A 15894-nucleotide genomic window follows, 5' to 3' on the forward strand; every position below is an offset into this window, starting at 1 on the left:
AAACAGGGAGTATGGCAAGCAGGAAAGAATACCTGGACTGTGAACTTTGAAGATTCTGCCGAAATTTGAGGGTCAATGGAAGTACATTTTTCCCATGAATATCACCAAGTGCTACAGAGAAAGCAAACAAAGAAACAAACTCTCTTTTGTCACAGTTAAAAAAAAAATTAGACCATTCCAGATAAGACCTCAAAACCAGCGGTCAACCATTGGTGGTCCGTGAGAAAATTTTGGTGGTCTGCAGAACAATTATTTGCATCTTTTATATTGCACTAAATCAGGGGTCCTCAAACTACGCCCCCTGGGACCGATATATGCAATGAACATTTGTGTTGCTGCAGAGAGTCTCCCCCTTTGGAATCTTTTGGGGGGCAGAAATTCTGACTCGGGGTCTGCTTTGCCCTCCTGGTGCAGGACTTTGGGCGAAAACTGGAGGGAAGTGCTGCTGGTGGTGAAGAGCCAGAGGGCCTTGTTCCAGTGGGACTGCATCGGGGCCTGGAACTGGCTGGCCATCTCAACCCACTGTTTTCCAACCTTGGCAGCTTTAAGAAATATGGGCTCTCAGAATTCCTCAGCCAGCATAAACTCCATACATCTTAAAATACTGATTAAAAAGGATCAAAGTGGTGATAGTATCATTCAATTAAAAATAAAGACAATTAAGGATCAGAGGAGAACATACCTTTCTCTAACTCCAATGGCCGAGAATCATATACAATCCTAAAATCCTTGGGGTTCCAGGTTTCCTTACATGTATATTCTTTTGGCAACAGGATCTTGTGCTTTCCACGGATATCAAACATTTCACAGGCAGTCTTCTCAAATATATACAGAAAAAGAATAGATTAAAGTTATCGAGGACTCTATAATGTAATCATCGAGAGCCTTTGGGTTAGTCATCTTGAACCTTCCAATTAGCGGGGTTGAAGGCAAATGAAATTAATTTCAGTCAAGTGTCTTGTTTAAAAAGATGGTTTCAATTCACAAGCATGGCAACTGCCAAGATTACACAAAACAATAAAGCTTTCTCCCTTCTGGGAGACTAATATGTGCATGGAGAAGGAAAGAGTTTTCAATGTAATTAACATCCATTATGCATGGAAGTGACATGATTTGCTTCTTTGGAAAGCAAAGCTGGATTAGAAGATTAGCCCCATTGTGCCTTAGAACAATTTAATGGATAACTAGGGGACACTGTTGGAAATGAGAGGGAAACAGCCGAGAAAAGAGCCTGTTAATAGCCTAGCTAATCGGCATTGGGGTGTCAACGCAGACTCTACACAGGCTTTCTACAAGACGAAGCAGGAAGTGAAACGGCAATTGGTGAACATATACAAGTAAGATAAAGGTAAAGATTCCCCCGCACATATCGTTCTAGTCGTTCTCAACTCTAGGGGGGCGGTGCTCATCTCCGTTTCAAAGCAGAAGAACCAGCGCTGTCCAAATATGACTCCGTGGCCATGTGGACAGCATGACTAAACACCGAAGGCGCACAGAATGCTGTTACCTTCCCACCAAAGGTGGTTCCTATTTTTTCGACTTGCATTTTATATCCTTTCAAACTGCTAGGTTGGCAGAAGCTGGGACAAGTAATGGGAGCTTACTCCCTTACGCAGCGCTAGGGATTCGAACTGCAGAACTGCCGACCTTTCTGATCGATAAGCTCAGCGTCTTAGCCACTGAGCCATTTTTGTTAAATGACTGCTGTGTTTAGGAAGCTGATGAAAAAGTAATTTTAAGACCAATCTTTGTACAAACTTTGCAGTTTGTAAAGCCAAGGAAAATTGAAGAAGATCCTAAGTGCAGTTGTGGTTTCACTTAGCAATCTCCTTGCTTAACGGGAGCTGCCAGTCCCAATTGTGGTGGCAAAATGAGAACTATCTGTAAGTTAGTTACAGAGACTAAGGGTACCTTACCTATAAAAGTCAAATACATTTATTTTTGCTGTACTGCATGTATCTCATTTAGATTCTCTCTTTCTAGGCTCTCTCCCCCAGGATAAATAATGTTTCTGGGCTGGGCCAAACCTCAAACCTCTCATTTCTCCCAGGGAAATCAGCTAAAGCAGTGTCTTTCAAATTTGGCAACTTTTAGATGTGTGGGCTTCAATTCCCAGAATTCCTCATCCTGCCTGTGAAATTCTGAGAATAGAATAGAACAGAATAGAATAACAGAGTTACGAGGGACCTTGGAGGTCTTCCAGTCTGACCCCCTGCTTAGGCAGGAAACCCTACACCACTTCAGACAAATGGTTAACCAACATCTTCTTTAAAACTTCCAGTGTTGGAGCATTCACAACTTCTGGAGGCAAGTTGTTCCACTGGTTAATTGTTCTAACTGTCAGGAAATTCCTCCTTAGTTCTAAGTTGCTTCCTTCCTTGATTAGTTTCCACCCATTGCTTCTTGTTCTACTCTCAGGTGCCTTGGAGAATAGTTTGACTCCCTCTTCTTTGTTGCAGCCCCTGAGATATTCGAACACTGCTATCATGTCTCCCCTAGTCCTTTGCATTATACTAGACATCTAGTTCCTGCAACTGTTCTTTACATGCTTTAGGCATCCAGTCCCCTAATCATCTTTGCTGTTCTTCTCTGCATTCTTTCTTAGTGTCTCAACATCTTTTTTTGAAGTTGAAGTCCACACATCTTAAAAGTTGCCAAGTTTGAAAGACACTGAGCTAAATCACTGGATTCTGGTATCCGCTGCAGAGACATTGGAAACTCGGAAACTCCCTGGCCGTAAAGGTTATTATAGTTACCTGAAATGTAAGAATGGCCCAGTTTCGAAAAGCTTCTTCTTGCCCGTTGAGTTCATCTCCTTCACCCATTGGGCTGACTGGAAATGCCCCCAACTGGGCAAGTTTTTGGTGCACAAGACGGGCAAAGGCACAAAATTCTGGATACATGCTTGAACCCAAGCCGAAGACAGCATACCTGTTTCAAGAGAAAAGCTGCCTTAATGCTGGGTTTTGAAAAAAAAAATAATAATAAATGAACAAAGTATGTGTGTTGAAGGAGACCTCATGTTAAAACAGGCATTTTTCCTTCTGAGATTGTCCCTGTTGAAGTACCTCTCTTAACAACCTATTGAAATGTTCACAACAGAGGTGGGTTCCTACCAGTTCGTACCTATTCGGTAGAACCGGTTTGTCAAATCTACCGAACAGGTTAGAAGAGGTTCCACCAGTGGACCTGGAAAGCAGGCCACACCTACAGAAGAGGTTCCAAAAAATTTTGAAACCCACCACTGCCACACACACACACACAGAGACAGACAGACTGACAGAGAGAGAGAGAGAGAGAAAAAGAGAAAGAAAGGAAGAAATAAATAAAGAAAAAAAAGAAAAAAGAAAGAAAAAGATTGAGAGAGAGATGAAAGAAAAAAGAAAAAAAGGGACAGAGAGACAAAAGAAGGAAAGAGAGAGAGAGAGAGAGGGAGGGAGGGAGAGAGAGAGAGAGAGAGAAAGAAAGAAAGAAAGAAAGAAAGAAAGAAAGAAAGAAAGAAAGAAAGAAAGAAAGAAAGAAAGAAAACACATGGCCGGCAAGCCACTCCCACAAAGGAGGCCACACCCACAGAGTAGGTTCCAAAAATTTTTTAAACCCACCACTGGTTCACAAGCCTGCTGCTTGATAGAACTGAGAATACAGTTGCAGCCCACCACTGAGAAGATATTAGATTGTGTAGAAATGGATAGATTTACATTGGAAATCAAACGGAAAGAAGACACGGAATATTATCAAACATGGAACTTATTTTGTCAATGGCTGGAAAAAAGGGGTGGAGAGTAAGAAGGGAATTTGTATTGTTAAGCAATTTAAATATCCAGACAACATGATGTTTATTAAACACTAAGAAATGTAATAAATAGAAAATTAATTTTAAAAAAAGAACATAATCAGCGTACTGCTTAGATTGGACCCCTGGTCCATTTAATTGAGCAATCTCTTCTCATAGAGAACAACCAACTGTACAAGGAAATCCACTGATCTCCCAGCAGATAATCTTAAAATGTAGTCCTATTCCCAACAAATTATGAGCCATTGATTCCCACTGAAACCATTGAAGTTATAATCAATTTATACAGAGAATTCCAGATTGGGGCAAACTAATTTAGATTATATTATAGTAGATGAAATAAAAGAGTAGCAGTTCATCTTAAAATAAGAGCACTTAAAAGATTCAATAAAGAATAAAAATTGGTTACTAGGATAAGCAAAATTCTGGAAGAAATTACCGGAATTTGTTACTCAGTTGTTTCATTGATAAGAGGGCATTCTGCAGAGTCTATAACAAAAAGAGAAATACTGTTATATTGCATGGATAGTCTGATTTATTGTGGAAAATCATATATAGCAGATATTAAAAGTATTACTTTGCCATTGCTTGGTGCATCGCCATTTCCAAAAGTGCTGGTGACCAGCAGAAGTAGGGTTTCCTTCTCAAGGTCTCTTAGGTTGTAATCCACCATACAAGTAACCTAAAAGGAGAAAGAAATGTTATCAGGAACTGGAGAAGGTAAATGGAAGTGGATAAAACATTGTGAGGCAAAACAATATTTATAGGTCACGGTCCATCACAGGCATCTTATCAGGGGTGGGATACAGCCGGTCTGGACCAGTTCGGGTGAACCAGTAGCTCTGGTTTATAAGAGCCGAGGTGGCGCAGTGGTTAAATGCAGCACTGCAGGCTACTTCAGCTGACTGCAGTTCTGCAGTTCAGCTGTTCAAATCTTACCGGCTCAGGGTTGACTCAGCCTTCCATCCTTCTGAGGTGGGTAAAATGAGGACCTGGATTGTTGTTGGGGGCAATATGCTGACTCTGTAAACCGCTTAGAGAGGGCTGAAAGCCCTATGAAGCGGTATATAAGTCTATATAAGTCTAACTGCTATTGCTATTGCTATTGCTCTGACAATCAGCTGGGGAGTGAACCGGATTGCTCCGATGATCAAGTGGGCCGGCCTACCCGCCCCTGTGCTTTACTTACCTATATCCTCCCAGCTGATTCGAGCGGCAGAGCGGATTGCCGCGCCTCAGGTGTGTTACTCCCCAGTAGTAACGTGGGAGGTAAGTTTTGTTAAAACTGAGCACACATGCAGAGCACGCAATTAAACCAGCAGGATCCCACCACTGCATCTTACCTTGGTACTGAAGGCACAATTGAACATATCCCCCAGCTTTCGAGCGAGAGTCTCTGATTTCCCCGTTTCTGTTGCGTAGAGCACCGTTGCTTTGATCCTGACAGCCATGGCTCTTCGCATCAACGAGGACGCAAACAACACAGCCCTGCAAAGAAAAACGTTTTCTTTGACCCAGATCCAAGAGTCGATTTTCAGACGGGTATCGTAACTTATCCTGGAAACGTACTTGGCCCATATGCAGAATCTGATCTTCCTTTTCTTTGGCTTGTGTTTCTCGTCTTTCCAGATGTGTGTTTTCCAGGCATCCACCTTGAAGGATAGGAGAAGTTGGACGTTTCAATGTCAGATTACCATGATTTAAGCCAGTTACCCAATTTTGCTTATAAAGCTATCGCTGATTCCACAGACCTATGACTTCTCCCCCAAATGTTTCCTTCACTGGCTCTTTCCCCATTCTGCTTCTATCCCCTATTCCCTTTGTTGTGGAAAACAATTGGATTTCTGCACTGGCTAAATTGAACTTGGAGCATTGATGAATTGTATTTCTTCCTCTGCATCCTGGTCTACCACTGGTCCATTCTGAAATCTTTTAGGAATCAAGGAAGCTTCACATAGGGATACACTTGAATACTGCTGTGTGACAAATAGCAATAGCACTTAGACTTATATACAGTGCTTTGTAGCCTTCTCTAAGTGGTTTACAGAGCCAGCATATTGCCCCCTACAATCTGGGTCCTCATTTTATCCATCTCGGAAGGATGGAAGGCTGAGTTAATCTTGAGCCGGTCAGGATCGAACTGCTGAACTGTAGGCAGCTGGCAGTCAGCAGAAGTAGCCTGCAATATTGCATTCTAACCACTGCGTCACCATAGCTCTTATCATTGCCAAGCCTAGTTATAATATATATCACAAACAATTACTCCCTTAATAATGTTCTAAACTATTCCTTGCTCCCCAAAATTACCTTTTCTAAATTTCTGCTTAGAACTAGATGAAATGTGGGATAAGAGTAAAAGAAGGAAGGAAGAATGGACTAAGTTTGAATTAGCTGGTGGCAGAGGTGAACTGGTAGTCTGGACTCAATTTTCATGGGAATTATGCTTAGAACCTGGGGAAATTACTCCATCCATCCATCCATTCTATATATCCCTAATATATCGGTTCCAATATAATAGAAGCCAATTTGTGGTTGTTAAGGTTCTGGCCTAGAAACCAGGAGACTGTGAGTTCCAGTTCCATCTTAGGCATGAAAGCTGGCTGGATAACTTTAACCAATCACCTGGAGACTGTGAGTTCTAATCCCGCTTTAGGCATGAAAGTCAGCTGGGTAACTTGGGCAAGTTACTCTCTCTCAGCCCAATTTAGCTCATGGGGCTGTTGAGAGAGAAATGCTAGGTAAGTTAGTCATCTTGAGTTACTTATAAACTACAAATCTAATACACACACACACACACACACACACACACACACACACACACACACACACACACATCTCTGTGTGAAATGCCTCAAGCAATTTCAACCAAACTTGGTACACAAATGACTTCTGGAAACAAATACTGTGGGGGTAAGACACTCCTAACACCCCTGGGGGGGGTTGTTCTGTTATGATACAGCCTGTTGTGCCTTAAAATGGCTTCTACTGTGCAGCATAGTGGAGTTGCCATGGTAAAAGCTTCACAGTGCTCCACAAGGGCCTCCCTCTGGTAACGGGGAATATCCAACATTAGAAATTACGTTTGGTCCGGACATTTCCCCCTTATAAATAAATACTCAGGCAACGCTGGGTTATCAGCACTAGTTAAAAATAAAACAATTACAAAACCCAGTTTTCCAATGTTTCATGGGGGGGAAAAAAACATTGCCGATTTTGAATTGAAAGATGCTAATGTGAACCGGGCAACCAACTGAATTGAACTGAGCTCACCTGATAATAATAAAAGGGTGAAATAATGTAATTCAACATCTCCTGATGGAAGAGGGGGGTAATGCTACCCGAGATGGGGGGAACCAGCCAAACCCAATCAGCCGGACACCCCCCACGAATCCGGTATTCATTCTGCATGTACTTCATGAAGGATTCGGCAGCAGAATGGTGGTCCATGATAGTGATGCTTTGTTTCTAGAAAGAGTCAAAGACATGTAAAAACTTACTTGACTCCAGTGTACACATTTGTTAAGAAGACTTTCGGGTACATGGCCTTATAGGCAGTCCTCGAATTACAACCATTTGTTTAGTGACCGTTTGAAGTTTACTACGGCACTGGAAAAAAAGCAATTTACAACTGTTTTTCACACTTACACCCATTGCAGTATCCCTGTGGTCCAAATTTGTCATACCCTTGGCAACTGGCATGTACTTACAACAGTTGCAATATCCTCGGATCATGGGGTTATTGTTCGTGACCTTCTGACAAGCTGGGTCAATGGGGAAGTCTGATTCACTTAACGACTGTCTCAGTAACTTCACTGCAGCAATTCACAGGGGCAGGATAGGTCATGAAATGGGGCAAAAATCCATTTAACAACTATGCTGCTTAGCTGTCGATTTCATTGAGGGCCGCATCAGGATTGTGTTTGACCTCGGGGTGGGCCGGAGTGGGCGTGGCCAGGGTAGGCATGGCCAGCTTGATGTCACTTGTGTCAGGGACATCTGCGGTGGCCGGAGTGCTCTGCCAGTGAAAACAGGCTCCCGAGCTCTGTTTTCAGCTGCGACGGCCTCCTGCCACTATCTGCCAATGAAAATGGAGCTCGAGGGGGGGGGTCCTTTGCTGTTTCTAGGGCAGCCTCGCAGGCCAGATCTAAGCACCCTGCGGGACGGATCCATCCCCCGGGTCTTGAGTTTGACACTCCTGCTGCTTAGCAACAGAACGATTTAGAAACAACTAATCCAATCAATGGTTGGGTTCAGTGGTGGGATCCTAGCAGATTAACAACCGGTTCGGTGATCGTGAGCTTTGCGCACATGCATAGTTTTAAGAAAACTTACCTTTCGCATTATTGGTGGGGAGGAAAATAGCTGAGGCGCAGCAATCTGTTCTGCCGCGCAACTCAGCTGAGAATATTTAGGTCAGTAAAATGCAAGGGTGGGTGGAGCAAACCAGTTCAGTCCCAGATGATTGTCAGAGTTACCGGTTGGCCCGAACCAGTCCGAACAGGTAGAATCCCACTCTTGATTGGGTTAGTTGTTTGCAAAGATTTCCAACAAAGCCTTTTCTTCTTTGGGGAGGGGGGGACATAGTTCTGAACTTCAGACCTTCTCGCTGCAAAGGAAGTGGCTAGAAATAGAGAAGAGCGACCTTTTGCCTCTTCTTTTTCCACTCACCTGAAAACTATGGAGCACAGCAACGTTCACCTCTATAACAGCTTTGTCTTTCCACAGGGAAGAGAGTTTGTTTGTTTCCAGGCCCATCCTTCTCCCCACTTCCTGGATCAAGCAGACAAAATGGGGGACAAACCGTGTGTCATATTCTAGCTTCATTGAAAATGGTATACAGATACAGCCTTTATTGTCTGCACCAGGTTCCACAAATCTACAGTGCCGTTTAGAACCGGTTCCAACTCCCTCCCCCCCCTGTCCGAACATCATCAAGATGAAGAGCGAGAGGAGGAATTCTGGGAGTTGAAGTCCAAAAGTCTTAAAGCTGTCAAGTTTGAACACCCCTGGTTTTTTTTCCCTAAAGTGTTAGGGGTGCAAGGGTCTTGTAACTTCACAGCTTTAAGACTTGCGTGCTTCAAATGCCAGAGTTTCTGAGCCAACATTTTGGTTGCTAAGCAAGAGCATTGTTAAGTGAGTTTCACCACATTTTACAAGTTGGCCATATCCACCCGGTCACATGGCCGGCAAGCCACTCCCACCTGGTCACATTGCCAGCAAGCCAATCTCACCTGATCACATGGCTGGCAAGCCACTCCCACCCAGTCACATGGCCGGCAAGCCACTCCCACAAAGCAGGCCACACCTACAGAAGAGGTTCTAAAAAAATTTGAAACCCACCACTGGTCTGCACCCACCCTCTGCAGATCCCTCTGGCCACCTGAAACACACTTTAACCACCCAACCAACCTTCACAAAGGGTTACCTGAAGAATATTGTAGCGCCGGACGTCGCAGAAGTCCCGTACGCCAATCTCAGTCCCCATGTACCAGCCATTAAAAGGACAAGCTGTAAATTCCAACCCACCAACTTCAAGGAGCATATTAGACACAGCCGGAACGGCATACCACTTCAAGTCCAGGTCTTTAAACCATTCATATCTGCAGAAAGGATCACAAGGCGTTGTATTAACAAGGCATCCATTATCTATTATTTTGACTGGATAGCCTCTTGGTTCTTTCATTGTAAAATTCACACTGCACTTCACCAGCCACTTCTCATTAAGTTCCTTTGCTGGATGGGGAAAAAGACAAATAAATGGAAATTTGGACTACAAGGGCCCTTGCTATCTATATTTGGACTCTGTTTTGTAACAGCAGTCTTAGCATCTGCTGAAAGTTTTCCCCTATTGAATCATTAAGAGAGTGAGAGAAAAAGCTCATTTTGATTAAACACAAGATGAGGAAAAGCTGGAAAGCTTCAGGACTAAACATTCCTGCTGTTTCATTACTTTCGGCTCAATTTTGCTTGCCTGTTATCTCCAAGGACACCTTTAACCAAACAAGAGCCAAGCCGACCTGCCCCAAGGTCTCCGCACACAATCTTGCTTTGATAGAGTGCCCCCACCTGACCCGTCACAAACACGTCTGGGCTCCTGTCATCTGAAGCCAAGATGCTTACGTGGGATGCTCCATCGACACCTCCAGGATGAGCTCTGGCGGCAATTCAAATAATTCTGGGTCTTGACCATTGGCTTGCAGGACCAGTGGAAGCACATCAAAGCAGCCATATTTGGCTCTCCAGCCCAGCTGGAGGCAGAGCTGAGAGAAGGGAAAGAGAAAGTTGGTGATTCTTTTTTCTTTCTTGCTTGAGAGGAGACAAAGTATTCGAATCCTTGAACGCCCAAAGAACAGGACTTATGGGTTCTGGAACTGGATGCAGTTTCGGTAAAAGGTGGAATGCCCTGATCATCCCATGTTTGGGCTATTGCAATCAGCGGCGGGTTTCACATTTTGTTACTACTGGTTTGCCCCATGAGTGCTCGCACGCTTCGCAGGCGCCCTTTCTGGCCTTCTTCGCATGCGCTTTGCTGGCGTGCATACCTTCTGCACATGCGCCAGACCTCAAAGTCATGCCTAAATAGGACCGCATAGAGCTGGGGCGGGCCCACACACGATTTCCGGTATGGGTTCGCGTGAACCGGTCCAAACCGGCTGAATCCTACCTCTGATTGCAATGCATTCTATAAGGGATGCAGAATGTAGCGGCACATACAGCTTTAGGCATCCCTGTGGTGGCCCAGCAATAGCAATAGCAATAGCAGTAGACTTATATACCGCTTCATAGGGCTTTCAGGCCTCTCTAAGCGGTTTACAGAGAGTCAGCATATTGCCCCCAACAATCTGGGTCCTCATTTTACCCACCTCGGAAGGATGGAAGGCTGAGTCAACCCTGAGCCGGTGGGATTTGAACTGCTGAACTGCTGATCTAGCAGTAGCTTGCAGTGCTGCATTTAACCACTGCGCCACCTTGGCTCTTTTCGGGCCCAGGTAACACCACCACTGCTGTGGGAACTGCACTGGTTGAGGGTTTCCTTTTAGGTCCAATTCAAGGTGTGTTGTTATCGTCTTCAAAGCCTTTTATGGCATGGATCCACATTAACTGAGAATCCCACCCAATGGGATTGCAGAAGAGGTATATTAGGAGTTTAGGCTGGTGGGGTTTAGGAGTAGAGCCTTTTTGGCTGTGGCTCCTGCCCTTTGGGACATCATGCCCAGGGGTGAGATTCACTTACCTTCCCTACCGGTTTGCAAACATGCACCTCATCTGCGCATATGCACTGCATTCTGCGCATGCTAGTGCTTGCACATTACGTCAGGGCAGGTAGGCGGAGCCGCTACCGGTTCGCCTGAACCGGAGAGAACCGGCTGAATACCATCTCTGATCATGCCCTTTAAGGTAAGATCAGCCCCTACCATCTTGCTCTTCCGAAGGAACCTCAAAACCTGGTTCTGCCAACTGCCCTGGGGTCTCGATGGGGATGTTCCACTTTGGAGGTGGTTAGTAGATTAGGAGAAGATCCTACCTCCATCCCAGTCATTTATTCATCCCTTTTATTTAATCTCTTGTTAACATTTAATGCCTTAACAGTGAATGTTTTTCATGTTTTAATGCTCTCATTGTTTTATATTGCGCTTTTATGGTGTTGTAAGCTGCCAGGGAGATGGAAGGCATAGAGCCAGTTTGGTCTAGTTGTTACAGCATCAGAGTAGAAAGCAGGAGATCGTGACTTCAAACTCCCATCTTAGCAGAAAAGCTAGTTGGGTTATTTTAGCAATAGCAATAGCAATAGCAGTTAGACTTATATACCGCTTCATAGGGCTTTCAGCCCTCTCTAAGCGGTTTACAGTCAGCATATTGCCCCCAACAACAATCCAGGTCCTCATTTTTCCCACCTCGGAAGGATGGAAGGCTGAGTCAACCCTGAGCCGGTGAGATTTGAACAGCCGAACTGCAGAACTGCAGTCAGCTGAAGTAGCCTGCAGTGCTGCATTTAACCACTGCGCCACCTCAGGCCAGTCACTTTCTCTCAGCCCAACCCACCCCTTAGCGTTGTTATTGTGGGGGAGGAATAGGAGGAGAAAATTGTGTTGGGCATGTTCAACACCTTGAGTTAGTTATAAAAATAATAAAGGCAGGAAACAAATCAATCAATCAATAATATATAAATTTAATAAATTAATAATAGTAATAAAATGCACTACTCTCAATATTTATTTTGTACATACTTGTGTAAACTCCACATTGGCTGGATCTCCCACAATGGATCCATCTGGCATCTGGTAGCCAGCATACTGGATGAGTTGATTGTTCCATATTCGGAAATCGTGCTTTCCATCAGTCCTGTGGGGGAAGACCGTGATGGTGGACCTGTTTCAAGAGAGTGGGAGGGAATGACAGCTTACTCAGTGACTCTATAGATCCAGATGAAATGTATGTATGTATGTATGTATGTATGTATGTATGTATGTATGTATGTATGTAGTGTCACAACCCCTGGTATGCCCAAATATGGGAGGAAGCATACTGCTTCCTTTCTCTGTCTATCGGCTCATCACAAGAGACCATCACGACAGAAAGCCATTATTTTTACTGTTGCCTTTGTTACATTTGTACATACCTATTTCCCTGGCCTAGCTGATAAAGGAAGAGAGCCAGTGGCTTAGTGGCTAATATAACTGCCTGATATGTAATACAGCCCAGGTTTGATTCCCAGTAAGGGTATGGCTAGCTGATGAGAACTAAATAGCTTGAAATAGATCTATACTTGTCCCCCTTTATTTATTTATCAGCACAAATGCAATACATACACACACACACACACACAGAAACACACACATAATGGCTCATACCTTATGTTCCCTCCATTCGTAGCATACTCCAAATGGCGACAAAGATGTTCAAACATTTCTTTAGCATTAGTGCAACTGCGAGCATCGAACACCTAAAAGACATTAATCGGCAAATGAGAAAATAAAATATTAGTACTACATGCTTCCAAGGTTGCTTTCAAATCCAATCCCAGAAATATAACTTTTGCAATCTTAAATAACTCTTAGGTAACCCGTACTTGAATCTTAGAAACTAGTTAGTTTAGCATGTTTTGTAGATAATAACCTCACAGAAAGGACACTTATAGATCACATAGCTCCAACTTCGATGAAGAGAAGATCCATCATCTTTGGGTCGCATGCACATGCCCAGGGAGCATGGGGTGTGCGGTGTGCCCCCCCCAACCGCCCCAGTTTTGGTTTTGGTTTTAGGAGGCTTCAAAACGGGCCATGGGGGCGGGAGCATGCGCATGCGCGGGGCAGTGGTGGGTTTCAAAAATTTTAAAACCTCTTCTGTAGGTGTGGCTTGCCGGCTATGTGACCGGGTGGGAGTGGCTTGTCAGCCATGTTACTGAGTGGGAGTGGCTTGGCAGTCATGTGACTGTGGTGGGTGTGGTCAACTTACAAAATGTGGTGAAACTCACTTAACAACGCTCTTGCTTAGCAACCAAAATGTTAGCTCAGAAACTCTGGCATTTGAAGCACGCAAGTCTTAAATCTGTCAAGTTACAAGACCCTTGCACCCCTAACCCTTTAGAAAAAAAAACCCCAGGGCCAGGGTGTTCAAAGTTGACAGCTTTAAGACTTGTGGACTTCAACTCCCAGAATTCCTCCTCCAGTCATGTTGGCTCAGGAACTCTGGCATTGAAGTGTGCAAGTCTTAAGGTTGTCAAGTTACAAGACCCTTGTACCCCTAACCCTTTAGAAAAAAAAAACCCCAGGGGTGTTCAAACTTGATAGCTTTAAGACTTGCACACTTCAATTCCCAGAATTCCTCCTCTCGCTTTTCATCTTGATGATCTGCGGATGGGCGGGGGGGGAGCTGGAACCGGTTCTAAATGGCACAGTAGATTTGTGGAACCTCTTCTATAGAAGAGGTTAGATCTGGCAGGAACCCATCCCTGGTGCGGGGGCAGCAGGGGTCCTAGAATGCTGGGCCAGAGTTCCATTCTTTGTCTTATCGCTTTTGTGGAGGTATCACTATGGAATAGGATGAGCCGAACCCTTGGCATTTTCAGTAGAATCTGGTAAGTCTGGAAGAGCCAAAGCAAACAGATCACCTGTAAATTGGACCACTGGATTCTCCCGATGCACCGAGGAGCATTTCTCCAGGCTTGTTTTGTGGCAAAGATAAGTTCTTCTTTGGTGAGTTGATAAGTTCCTGTTCTCTCTATCTCTTGAGCCACTGCTTCCAGCCGTGTTGTGTGCTCTTCCGTTTCTGCCCTGGAAAGGAAATAAAGGAAATGGCAACAGTGGGGAACAGGACAGTAAGCAATAATGGTAAGTAACACAATTCAGAGAGATTTCCAAAATGATGCAGGGATTTCCCCCTCAAAGAGATGCACAGAAGAAACAAGTGAATGTTGAAAACCATCATTCTTTCCTATGGCTGTCGAGTGATCATGAATTGATGGTGCTCCTAGGAGGAGAAGAGAGCCTGTAAAAATTCCTCATTACCTTGACACATTGCTGCAGGAGTCATAATAATAAGATTTCTTTTATCTTGCAGCGCCAATAATATCGTTGTTTGCTTGTAAGATTAGAAGTAGTCTGAAAACCCTGGCTCCAAAGATTAAAAATACAGCTTTCAAGATAGTAGAAAGAATCCTTCACCTAATGACTTGCTTCCACCATTTAATACTCCATGGTTTGTTTAATCAGCTATAATCGGCACAGTAGTTTATCAAACTGCAAAGCCATAAACCATGGTTTACTAATAAGAATAAATAGTAAAGAAGTTGCCTTCATATTCTGTGCCTAAGCCATAGCCCATCAAACCAGGATTGGAAAGGGGAATTTATCTATGTAATTGTTAGGACTCAAAAACAACTGGATGTCACATACTCAATGCAAGGAGAGAACCACTAATAACAAGTAATCCTGCCTGGTTTATATCATTGTTCCACCATTGCCCTCAGCGCATAAAAAAGCACAGGCATATTTAGGAAACTTCAACTCCATTTTTCTTCCCCAGTTCCATGGTTAAATATTCTTTTAGAATAGAATTGGATTCTTTATTGGCCAAGTGTGATTGGACACACAAGGAATTTGTCTTTGGTGCATATGATCTCAGTGTACATAAAGAAAAATAAAATAGAATACACTCATCAAGAATCATAAGATAGAACACTTAGTGATAGTCATAGGTTACTAATAAGCAATCAAATTATACTAGGAAAAAAATTATACTACTAATAAAAACAATATAAATTCTTTTGCCAGTCATAAACAGGCACAAAAATGCCTTGATTAGTTTTCCAACCTCATATACTTTAACCCAGGCTACCTTGCTGGGGGATTCTGGGAGTTGGTCCACATAACTTTAAGTGACCGAAGTCAACAAACACTGAAGAAAGATGAATCTCATCTTAGCAGATACATAAAACCTGTAAAGGCATTGCTTTCATTTACCGTGGTACAGTGGTGGGTTTCAATTTTTTTTAGAACCTCTTCTGTAGGTGTGGCCTGCTTTGTGGGAGTGGCTTGCTGGCCATGTGACTGTGTGGGAGTGGCTTAGCAGTCATGTGACTGGGTGGGCATGGCCAACTTGTAAAATGTGGTGAAACTCACTTAACAACGCTTTTGCTTAGCAACCAAAATGTTGGCTCAGAAACTCTGGCATTTGAAGCACGCAAGTCTTAAATCTGTCAAGTTACAAGACCCTTGCACCCCTAACCCTTTAGAAAAGAAAAACCCCAGGGGTGTTCAAACTTGACAGCTTTAAGACTTGTGGACTTCAACTCCCAGAATTCCTCCTCTCGTTCTTTATCTTGATGATGTGCAGAGGGTGGGGGGAGGGAGCTGAAACCGGTTCTAAACGGCACTGTAGATTTGTGGAACCTCTTCTATAGAAGAGGTTAGAACTGGCAGGAACCCACCCCTGCCGTGGTATATAGAACGAACCAAGATGGCAATGTTCACACACAGAACTAAGCCAAAGTTAAGCAAGCTGGATATATGAATGCAGCCGGCATGAAAATTGTTAGCGCTCTACAGTATGGTCTCAAGTGGAAGCTCTTCCTAGATTTTGCAAGATACTAAATAATACAG

General features: G+C 43.7%; 1 protein-coding gene across 1 annotated transcript in view; it reads right to left on the bottom strand.

Annotated features, from left to right (window-relative positions):
• The window catches only part of NOS2 (nitric oxide synthase 2), a 43445-nt gene that overhangs the window by 17644 nt on the left and 9907 nt on the right, over positions 1-15894 (bottom strand). The window contains exons 5-18 of the mRNA XM_087719068.1: positions 13905-14067; positions 12646-12737; positions 12022-12163; positions 9914-10053; positions 9219-9393; positions 8462-8563; positions 7064-7258; positions 5363-5445; positions 5137-5281; positions 4371-4475; positions 4233-4282; positions 2757-2931; positions 683-815; positions 33-111 (exon numbers count right to left, since the gene is read on the bottom strand). Of these exons, the coding sequence (XP_087575194.1) occupies positions 33-111; positions 683-815; positions 2757-2931; positions 4233-4282; positions 4371-4475; positions 5137-5281; positions 5363-5445; positions 7064-7258; positions 8462-8563; positions 9219-9393; positions 9914-10053; positions 12022-12163; positions 12646-12737; positions 13905-14067 (1779 nt within the window). The remainder of the gene's footprint in view (positions 1-32; positions 112-682; positions 816-2756; positions 2932-4232; positions 4283-4370; positions 4476-5136; positions 5282-5362; positions 5446-7063; positions 7259-8461; positions 8564-9218; positions 9394-9913; positions 10054-12021; positions 12164-12645; positions 12738-13904; positions 14068-15894) is intronic.

The sequence above is a fragment of the Thamnophis sirtalis genome, unplaced genomic scaffold (assembly GCF_051295495.1).
Source record: "Thamnophis sirtalis isolate CommonGarterSnake01/CBP01778 unplaced genomic scaffold, rThaSir2_p1.2 scaffold_6, whole genome shotgun sequence".
In the NCBI taxonomy this organism is placed as follows: Eukaryota; Metazoa; Chordata; class Lepidosauria; order Squamata; family Natricidae; genus Thamnophis; species Thamnophis sirtalis.